Here is an 11,081-nt window from a genome sequence, read left to right on the forward strand (position 1 = left end):
GGAGCCTCAGAGAAGGGGCAAGGGTGGGACCTCAGGGCAAGGGGTGGGGAAAGAGTGTTCGGTTTTGTGCAATTAGAAAGTTGGCAACCCTAGCCTGGGCACTTCACCCTGTCCTCTTGCTTGCAGGCCACATGCCCCTGGAGGAGCTGGGGGCTCCAAGGACCCCGGCCCAGCCCCAGGGAGCAGCAAATTCAAAGCCCCCTGAGGAGCCCGACAGCAATATGACCTGGCTGGTGAGGGAAGACGCGGTGCTGTGAGAGCCGCATGCTGGCTGGGCTGGGCTGGGCTGGGCTCAGCCTGTAGTGAGACGGGCCAATGGGATCCTGCACAGAGCAGCCCCATTACCATCCCCAACTGCCTTGGAAGCCTCGTCTGCTCCATCCCCCCTCCCCCAAATCTTTCCCTGGTGCAGGGCCCACGCCCATCCCTGAGCAGCCTGTGCACAGCCATGCAGATGGTATGTGGTGCACCCTGCAGAACCATTGTCAGGTGCACAAAAACAGCCGGTTCCTTCCCCACAAAACAACCACCCCCACATGCAGACGAACTATGGGGAGAGACTGACTATGGGTGTCTGTCTGTGCCCAATGTGCCAGGCCCTGTCTGTCTGTCTGTGTCTGCTGCTCCAGGCCCTGTCTGTTTGTGCCCGATGCCCCCTGAGCTCAGGTGCTAGGCCCAGTTTGTCTGCGCTCAATGCACTCTGAGCTCCGGGCACCAGGCTCAGCAGAAGAGGGGAATGTTTTATCAATAACTGCACCTCTTGGCACATCCTGATTGGTTCAGGAAAATACAATTCTATGACATGTCTAAAGAATAGCCTCTGATTGGCTATTCAATTGGCTATTCTTTAGCCCATAAAGTGCATGTGCAACCCTCCAGGCCTTCTGGTGTCCTCGCAGATCTGTTCTACCGCTCATGCTTATGGTGTGGCCAGTGACGCAGCTGCGTGGTGGCCAGCTCCCCAGTCCCTGACACTGCCAAGGCTAAGACGGTGGCCCTGCCACCCTCTGGTGTTCAGGCAGCAGGGACATCCTGGCTGGCCCCACACATGTTCCCTCACCCCCACTTGCCGGGAGTTTTGAGGCACTGCTGCTAGAACAAGGGAGCCTTGTGTCTGCCCACTGCAGGTCAGCTCCCTGGCTCCACCATCTCTGGCGTCTCAAGCATGGTTTTCTTTCTGCAGGCTGGTGATAGGCACCCAGAACCCATGTGCCCTCTGAGCATCCCCTGGCAGTGGCACTCACAGCGTTCCTAGCTCAGCCCTTCCCAAAGGATCAGAGCACCTAGCAGGCCAGTTCCACTTCTCCCTCTGCCCAGCACATGGCCCTTAGAGACGTCTCTAGTAAAAACAAGAGGAAGTTTATTTAACAAAGAGCAGAGATTCCAGTAATGGCAGGTAGCACAGGTGCCAACCCCGCGGGTGCTCTGGGGCTGGAGCAGCCACAGGGAGAAAAAAAGTGGTTGCTCAGTACCCATCGGCAGCCCCATGGATCAGCACCTCCCACTCCCCCCACAGCACCTCCCACTTGCCAGCAGCCCCACCGATCACTTCTCCCCTTCCCCCCCCCCATGCCTCCAGCGCACTGTGGATCAGCTGTTCAGTGGTGTGCTGGAAGTGCTGCGGGGAGAGGGTGGGAAGAGGTGGGGCTTGGGGGAGGGACGGAGTGGGGGCAGGGCCTGGAATGGAGTGGGAGTGGGAAGATGTGGGGGTCTTGGGGGATGGAGTGGGGGCAGGGCCTGGGGTAGAGCAGGGTGGGAACATGTGGGAAGGGATAGAGTGGGAGCGGGGCCTAGGGCAGAGCTGGGGTTGAAAACCCCTTGGGAACAGAGGAAGTTGGTGCCTATGGCAGATAGAGAGAAGTATTGGAAACAAAGGGATACGTATCGAATGAAATCAGAATACGCTCCTAGAACCTAGTATTGCTCACGGCGTTTTTCAGCCTTGTGGGCTGGGATCCTTTTTTCATGAAACCAGCCGTGCTCTCAGCTTGTCCCCTTAGTAAAGGACGCAGCGTGTAGCTCTACCTAGTTATAGCCCAGCAATCCATCGTCTTCTCTTGGAAACAGGACCCCTCCTGCTGGTTCATGTCTTCCTGCCAATTCCCGCTCTGGATAGTCTCACAACCCCTTGGTCAGCATTCAGCTCAGCGGGTGCCCACTGTGAGCCATACAATACTCCCTGGAAATGTAGCCTGACAGATAGATAAACCCCCTGGCCTGAAAGAAAGCCGTGTCTCGCTGTTTGGTGACCGGCCCCACGTTCCAGACCTTAAGAACACGCTGTTTGGTGTAGATCCATAACACCTTACTTATTACACTGGTCTACAATTTTTGAGAAGTCGTCTGCTTCAGAGATAAAATGTGGTATTTATTATGTATTTTGATATGCTGAATTCAAATATGACAATTAAAACAACTGATTGGCTACTGTTTCTAAGATATTTAAGTTTTTACATTTTATGTCTATGTATATTGTGTAGATAGTAGAGTTTTAATCATAAATTGTAAACCTAGGTCTTTTCATGTGTTTATGGTTGCTTTACATGATAATATTTCACCTGTCCTGTTTATGTAACACTTTAAAAATCAGCAAAAGGGTTATATAAATAAAATTTATTATGAAACAAAAGGCAAAAAACTATTATGTACATAGTTTAGTCCTATTCAGTGTCTACTTGGTGCTTCTTGGCTTGTCTCTTGTATTCATTAAATGGAGCATCTCTTGTCACTGTCCAGCAATAGTCTGCAAGCATTGATGGGCTCCATTTGCCCTGATAGCGTTTCTCCATTGTTGCAATGTCCTGGTGAAATCGCTCGCCGTGCTCGTCGCTCACTGCTCCTCAGTTCGGTGGAAAAAAATCTAGATGAGAGTGCAAAAAATGTATCTTTAGTGACATGTTGCAACCAAGGCTTTTGTATGCCTTGAGGAGGTTTTCCACCAACAACCTGTAGTTGTCTGCCCTGTTGTTTCCGAGAAAATTTATTGCCACTAACTGGAAGGCTTTCCATGCCGTCTTTTCCTTGCCACGCAGTGCATGGTCAAATGCATCATCTCGAAGAAGTTCACAAATCTGAGGACCAACAAAGACACCTTCCTTTATCTTAGCTTCACTTAACCTTGGAAATTTTCCACGGAGGTACTTGAAAGCTGCTTGTGTTTTGTCAATGGCCTTGACAAAGTTCTTCATCAGACCCAGCTTGATGTGTAAGGGTGGTAACAAAATCTTCCTTGATTCAACAAGTGGTGGATGCTGAACACTTTTCCTCCCAGGCTCCAATGACTGTCGGAGTGGCCAATCTTTCTTGATGTAGTGGGAATCTCTTGCACGACTATCCCATTCGCAGAGAAAACAGCAGTACTTTGTGTATCCAGTCTGCAGACCAAGCAAGAGAGCAACAACCTTCAAATCGCCACAAAGCTGCCACTGATGTTGGTCATAGTTTATGCACCTCAAAAGTTGTTTCATGTTGTCATAGGTTTCCTTCATATGGACTGCATGACCAACTGGAATTGATGGCAAAACATTGCCATTATGCAGCAAAACAGCTTTAAGACTCGTCTTGGATGAATCAATGAACAGTCTCCACTCATCTGGATCGTGAACGATGTTGAGGGCTGCCATCACACCATCGATGTTGTTGCAGGCTACAAGATCACCTTCCATGAAGAAGAATGGGACAAGATCCTTTTGACGGTCACGGAACATGGAAACCCTAACATCACCTGCCAGGAGATTCCACTGCTGTAGTCTGGACCCCAACAGCTAGACTAGAGCCAATCAACAATTTTAAGCATCATTTTTGTTCTCAGTGACCCAGAATTAGTAAAGTTTGACTACATTTATTTCAGAAGCATTTTGGCTGTAGAGCAGTGTTACCTGTACATACATCTCACAGTGAGCACCGTGACACAGGCTTTCCCTATGGTGATACTCTTTGGTGAACTAATATGTACATCCAGATCCAGGGGCCGGCGTGAGCCGGGGGTCTGCTGTTTACCCTGTGCCCAGGGCTCTAACCTGGCTCTGCAGCTCCCTCCACACTGCTCCCTTTCAGCTCAACTCGAGTCCTGTGCCTGGACACCAGAAAGCTGCTTGCCAAGGGTTTCCATAATGCCTAGGCTGACCCCACCCCAAGGTGCCCGCTACTCTCCATGCTGGTGATGGGAGCAGGCCAAATGTGACCCAGGCTCTGACTTGCGTTGGGTGTTCAGAACTGGTGCCCTGGGATGTCAGGAGCCCGTGCTGCTAAAACCCGATCCTCTCTCGCAGCAGAGCAGCTATGTAGGCACCGGGTCCAGACCCCCTGGCTTTCATGGAGCGTTGCTCTCTGGCACAGGGCCTGCGTGTGCTAAACTCATCCAGTGATTAGTCACCTAATTTTGTCTGTCACCAGGGGGCTAGCAGCGAGCTCAGATGTGCTGAAATGCATGGCACTCAGCCAGCGAGGGATTCCCAAATCCGGGAACAGAGAGGTTCCCCTTCACAGAGGGGTTCCCAAGCCCCAGGATCTCTTTGTAACTCTGTGTGAGGCCCTGATGGAGCAGTGGGGTTTCTTACTGGGTGGGTGAGTGTCCTGGGGCTCTGTCCAGCTGAGAGCCCTGTTTTCCCTGCGGAAGTGCTGAGCTTTGTGGCTGACCTTCCATGGTGTTCTGTGGGAGCTGTGAGTGGAGGGGGCTCAGGGAAGGATGGCAGGGATGCATTGCTGGCATGCGGGCTGTGTGTGGGGATGGGTGGGAGGGGTCTGCGCTAACATTCCCACCGCAGCTAGGCTATGGGTGGTCCTGGAGCCTTGGTGTGTTTCAGTGGAGGAAGGCATTCACAGGGGGTATCCAGCAGGGAGCAGGCGCATGGACATACACTTGGATTATCATGTCCTCTAGAGGGGCAACTAGGCCCAGGGGGAGGGCGCCCCTCTTGCACTCCCATGGCAGGAGAGGTCTCCCCTCCAGGTGTGGACCAGCCCGAGGGGAAACCTAAAGCTCTATCGCATAGAGCCATGTCCTTCTGCTGCCTGCCCTAAGGTGCAGGGCATTCCTGGTGTTTGCTGGCATGTGACTGAGTGTGACTGCCACTAGGGTGTCCCTTGGCTGTGCTGTGCCAGGGGGTGGAGCCTGTGGGAAAGGCATTTGTGTCTGTGTGACCGGGCAGTTCAGCTCACCTCCCCTTCTGCTCAGCCACGCCACCCTCCTCCCTGTGTATGGAATGGATCACAAGTCCCGGCGGCGTTTTGGAAGGATTTTTAAGTGTGGAAGCTGCAGCCTGTGTGTCCAGGTCCTGGAGGGGCAGTGCTGGGTGCGTGCAGCCCCACGCAGATGGTGCAGGTTGAGTGAAATGATGTATTTGTAGAGGAGTGGGAGCCCCACCCTCCCAGGACAATCCGTGTCACTTGGCTTGTCTGTGTGTTTTGGGCAGAGGCTGTCTAGTCCCTGCTAGTTTCAAAGCTGCCATGTGTGGGCCTGGCCGTGTCCCCAGGCTAGCCTGGGCCGGTGGAACCCTAACAGGGAGTTCTTTGAGCCTGGCTGTGTGGGGCACCTCTGGCTCTCCATTCGTTGTGTTGGTGTGTTGGGCACCTAACTCAGGCTGTGAGCATCTCTGTGATTTTTTTAGCAGCCACCGAACTCCTTGAGAGCAGCTAGTCCTTTCACAGAATATCAGGGTTGGAAGGGACCTCAGGAAGTCGTCTAGTCCAACCCCCTGCTCAAAGCAGGACCAATTCCCAACTAAATCATCCCAGTCAGGACTTTGTCAAGCCTGACCTTAAAAACCTCTAAGGATGGAGATTCCATCACCTCCCTAGGTAACCCATTCCAGTGCTTCACCACCCTCCTAGTGAAATAGTGTTTCCTAATATCCAACCTAGATCTCCCCCACTGCAACTTGAGACCATTGGTCCTTGTTCTGTCTTCTGCCGCCAATGAGAACAGCCGAGCTCCATCCTTTCTTCTGCAAACTAGATAAGCCCCATTCCCTCAGCCTCTCCTCATAAGTTATTTGCCCCAGCCTCCTAATCATTTTCATTGCCCTCCACTGGACTCTCTCTAATTTGTCCACATCCTTTCTGTAGTGTGGGTCCAGATGCTGAATGGAGGGGAATAATCACTTCTCTCGATCTGCTGGCAATGCTCCTACTTATACAGCCCAAAATGCCGTTAGCCTTCTTGGCAACAAGGGCACACTGCTGACTCATATTCAGCTTCTCATCCACTGTAACCCCTAGGCCCTTTTCTGCAGAACTGCCACTTAGCCAGTCAGTCTCCAGCCTGTAGCGGTGCATGGCATTCTTCTGTCCTAAGTGCAGGACTCTGCACTTGTCTTTGTTGAACCTCATCAGATTTCTTTTGGTTCAGTCCCGCATGCCGGCACCCAAGCAGTGTGAAGGAGGAAGCTTGGGTGCTCAGAGCCCAACATCCGACTCTGAGCTCCTGTGCTTCCTCCTTCACAGTGCCTGGGTGCCAGCGTGCGGGGCCTGAGAGCACAGGGGGACAAGCTCCCTGTCGCAATCCGTGTTCCTGGCCACCACGGGGCCATTTGCCCTTATATTCTATGATTCTATGATTTTATCTGCTGGCTATGGGTGTCCAGATTGTGAGCCTCAGCAGCAGAGCATTTAAGGCACACAGAGTTACAGGGCAGGTGGTGACACAACCCCTCACCCCCAGAACATGACCGAGCATAAGGGCCTCAGCCTATGTAGCAGTTGCTGAGAAAGTTCAGGGGGACATCACAGGGCTGAGGGACCTTTAATCCAGAAGACGCGGACAGAGCAAGCTGCAGTGGCTGGCGGCTACAGCTGAACACATTCACGGGGGCAATCGGATATGCAATGGGCCCCAGGAGGCTAGGGCCAAGCTGACCCGGGCACCTGGTGGAATGAAGGGGTGTGGGAGGCAGTGCTGGCAGAGGACACTCATGCCAGGCAATGCTCCTGGCACTGGTCCATCCCGCTAGGCTGGAGCCATGCCCTTCCATGGTCTGTGTGAACCACTGCAGACAGTTGTCCCTACTAACTTAACCCAGCTTCCTGTGGTTCCATGCTCTGCTTTATTCCTGCGGTTCATTCCTGGCGTGCCTCCCATGGGAATGCCTCCGGCAGCCCCGCCATCCGGTCCTGGTAGATCCTGTCGAAGGCCTCGCTCTGTGCCACCGTGAAATGGTTCTTCCAGTCCCCACAGATGCCTGTGAAATTGAGAGAGGCGTCAACTCAGGATCTGCACCGTGGCCATTGAGGGGGTTGGATCAGCATGTCTCTTCCTTCACCCTGTGCATCAAGGGAAGCTTGCTCATAGAAGGAGGAGCTGAGCCCACCCAGCTCCCAGCAAACACTCCTGGCTCTGGTTTATCCCTCTTGAGGGCTGCAGCGGGCTTACCGGAGCCTAGCTCCCCACAGATGGGGTCAACCTTGTTGGGCTGGCTCACAGCAGCTCCCCTCACTGTCACTACTGGGAGGCCCAGACTTGCCACACCCAGCAGCTTGGGGGGCAGTGCCCCAGGGCACCCATCTCCTCACCCTTCCTCAGGAAAGTGCCCTTGTCCTGATCCATGATGTCCCTCGGGAGCAGCGTCGAGTTGCACATCTTGTTCTCTTTCATGGCCCTGAAGGAGGCGTTCTCCACCACCGAGTTGATAGCTCCATCATCCAGCTCCTGCTCCAGAAACTGGCAGAGTCGCTGTATGCTGCCCCTCAGGTCCTGGGGGGAAAACAACAGCCTCAGTAACCATGGCACGGCTTAGCGGAGCCCCCCATGCTGCCCTGGGCAGGTGGTGACTAGGGTTGTCAATCCTCCCGATTTTGCCGGGAGTCTCCCGGAATCGGGCTCTATCTCCTGGAGGCTAAGGAAGCCAAACCAGGAGATTTTAGGTCGCTAAAAGTCCGGCAGTACATTGGGGTAAGGCAGTCTCCCTGCCTGCCATGGCCCCGCGCCACTCCCGAAAGCAGTGACATGTCCCTGCGCCCACGGGGGAGGAGGGGTAATGGGGTCTCCACGTACTACCTGTGCCCTGAGCACCAACTCCATAGCTCCCATTGATTGGGGACTACACCAATGGGAGCCGTGGAGATGGTGCCTGCAGAGTGCAGAGTCCCCTGCCTTGCCAAGGGGCCACAGGGACATGCTGGCTGCTTCCGGGAGCAGCGCAGGCCAGGGCAGGCAGGGATCCTGCTTTGCCCTACTGCCCCCCAACCAGGAGCCATCCAAGGTAAATACTGCCTGGCTGGACCTTGCACTCTGCACCCCCTCCTGCACCCCAACCCTCTGTCCCAATCTGCAGCCCGCCCCTGTACCCACCTCCCTCCCAGAGCCCATACTCCTCACTCCCTCCCACACCCCAAGCCCCTCCCTCAGCCCGGAGCCCCCTCCAGAACCCAAATTCCCTCCTAGAGCTTGCACCCTGCATCCCCTCTTGCACCCCAATGCTCTGCTCCAGGAACAGCCTGGACCTCCCCTCACACTCTGAACCCCTTGGCCCAAGCCCAGAGGCCTCACCCTCACCCCCTCCCGCACCCCAATCCTCTGACTCCTGATTTACATCATGCTGAAGTAGGGGAATCGGCCTCATTGATCCAGTTCAGTTACTCCTGGTTTACCCCAGCCAGGGAGCTGGCCAACTGACTCCAGTGGATCCACGCCAGTCTACAACAGAGGGATGTGGCTAGGTCACTTTACCTGCTGCAGCTCCTCATAAGTGATGAAGAAGAAATTCTCTTTGCCCTTCATTTCCATCCAGCCTCTGACATGATCAAACCAGGACCCATGGGGCACTGCAGGGGCAGAGAGCAGAGGGGGATGGGGCTGTGGGTATCAGCCAGAGAGTCAGCACAGAGGGGACTGTCATGTGGGCAGGGAATGCTCCTGCTAGGATGGAATAAGACACCCCAATGGAGACTCCTAGAAACGTGGTGCTGGAAGGACCTTCAAGAGGTCATCACGTTCATCCCTCTGCAGCAAGGCAGGGCCGAGTCACCCTAGATCAGCCCTGACGGGTTTGTTCAATTTGTTCTTGGAAACCTCCAGTGATGGGATCCCACAACCTCCCTAGGTCACCTGTTCCAGAGCTGAGCTACCCTTAAGAACATAAGAATGGCCATACTGGGTCACACCAAAGGTCCATCCAGCCCAGTATCCTGTCTGCCGACAGTGGCCAATGCCAAGTGCCCCAGAGGGAGTGAACCTAACAGGTAATGATCAACTGATCTCTCTTCTGCCATCCATCTCCATCCTCTGACAAACAGAGGCTAGGGACACCATTCCTTACCCAGCCTAGCTAATAGCCATTTATGGACTTAACTTCCATGAATTTTTCTAGTTCTCTTTTAAACCCCGTTATAGTCCTAACCTTCACAACGTCCTCAAACAAGGAGTTCCACAGGAGAACTGTGCATTTTTTGAAGAAGAATGTCCTTTTATTTGTTTTAAACCTGCTGCCTATTAATTTCATCTGGTGGCCCCTAGTTCTTATATTATGGGAACAAGTAAATAACTTTTCCTTATTCACTTTCTCCACACCCTTGGAAAGCTTGTCCTACTATCTAACCTACATCTCCCTTGTCCTCCCCTGGGTGAACATGGAGAACAATTAATCCCCATTTCCTGTATTTGCAGACTGTTCTCTGGTCCCCCTCAGCTCCCTCCTCTCTGGACTAAACACGCCCTATTCTTCCAACCTCTCCTCATAGCTCAGGGTTGCCAAACCTCTTAGAAGTTTTGTTGCTCTTCTCCAGCCTCTCCCCAGTTTCTCCCCGTCTTTCCTGAAGACACAGTCCCTCAGCTGAGGCCTCATCAGTGCCTAGAGTGGGGCAATGTCCTGGCAGACCAACACTCCTGTTAACACCCCCCAGAACAATAGCAGCCTTTTGCGCAGCTGTCCCATTGCTGACTTACGCTGAATTTGAGAGCCACTCTAACCCACAGACCCTTTGCAACAGTGCCACCCCCTAGCCAGTTATTCCCCACTATGTAGCTGTGCGATTAGTTTGACATGGGTGATGGACTCACTGCTCGCGTCACCCTAATGGGAGGAGAGTAAAGAGCCCCAATACCATGACCCCCACGCCCTGGGACACAAGGAGAGACCCCCCCAGTGATTGGCTAGGGGCAGGAGCTGGGACTGGAGAGCTCTGGTGAATACACACACACACCACTGCCCAAGGCTGCAGAGTGATGGGATTGTGGAATCATTGGGATGGCAATGTGGGGCAGACTGCATCTGTGGCTGGCCAGGTGTGGATCAGGTATTGAACCTCCCAGGTCCCGAGACATACCAGGCCCTGAAGCCGCACTCACCGTCCCCACTAAGAAAGTCCCCCAGGAACTGCTCGAAGGACTTGGGGTCCTCGTATGAGCTGCACATCTTGGAGAAATAGAAATAGGAGACCAGAACATCCTTGGGATTGCGGAGTGTGTAGACCACCTGGAGGGGAGCGCAGGCAGGGGTCAGACCAAGACATAGGCTGAGGGGTGAAGGGTAGGGACTGGTACAGGAAATGTTGTTCTGCTATTACCTCTCCTACAGGTCAGGGAGCCCCTGAAGTGTTCTGCGGAGCAGAGCTGCCAGCATCACTCTCCCGGTCTGACTGTCCCCAGAGCCAGGTAAACACTCGTGGCTCCATGGGGGCAGGGTTAAAGCACTCGGAATTCAGGGACAATCTTAAGGTTATCCTTTGCTGCACATGCCCCAAACCCTATTCTCTGTGTGTGACTCTCTGTGCCCCAAAGAGACACTCTGCATCCATATTCACCATGGTGATAGGATTAGGATAGATTTTGTACAAAGCATGCCTTGTGGGGTGTCATTCTAAAAGTCTTAATCTGTCGAATATTAATATCCTGTTAAATGTTATGTGCTACGATTGTATGTGAAGTTATGAAGTTTGGCTATGTATGTGCTACTGAAACATAGATTCATAGATTCATAGACTCTAGGACTGGAAGGGGCCTCAAGAGGTCATCGAGTCCAGTCCCCTGCCCTCATGGCAGGACCAAATACTGTCTAGACCATCCCACATAGACATTTATCTAACCTACTCTTAAATATCTCCAGAGATGGAGATTCCACAACCTCCCTAGGCAATTTATTCCAGTG

At 53.3% G+C, this 11,081-nt stretch overlaps 2 protein-coding genes across 2 annotated transcripts in view; both read right to left on the reverse strand.

Moving 5' to 3' along the window:
* Window positions 1–11,081, reverse strand: part of LOC116835240 (scavenger receptor cysteine-rich domain-containing protein DMBT1-like) — a 633,172-nt gene that overhangs the window by 477,948 nt on the left and 144,143 nt on the right. The window lies entirely within an intron of this gene.
* SULT2A1 (sulfotransferase family 2A member 1) overlaps window positions 6,724–11,081 on the reverse strand; it is an 11,671-nt gene continuing 7,313 nt past the window's right edge. Inside the window, exons 4-7 of the mRNA XM_032786549.2 lie at window positions 10,283–10,409; window positions 8,666–8,760; window positions 7,510–7,690; window positions 6,724–7,178 (exon numbers count right to left, since the gene is read on the reverse strand). Of these exons, the coding sequence (XP_032642440.1) occupies window positions 7,057–7,178; window positions 7,510–7,690; window positions 8,666–8,760; window positions 10,283–10,409 (525 nt within the window). The 3' untranslated portion in view covers window positions 6,724–7,056. The remainder of the gene's footprint in view (window positions 7,179–7,509; window positions 7,691–8,665; window positions 8,761–10,282; window positions 10,410–11,081) is intronic.

The sequence above is a fragment of the Chelonoidis abingdonii genome, chromosome 11 (genome assembly GCF_003597395.2).
Source record: "Chelonoidis abingdonii isolate Lonesome George chromosome 11, CheloAbing_2.0, whole genome shotgun sequence".
Taxonomy (NCBI): domain Eukaryota; kingdom Metazoa; phylum Chordata; order Testudines; family Testudinidae; genus Chelonoidis; species Chelonoidis abingdonii.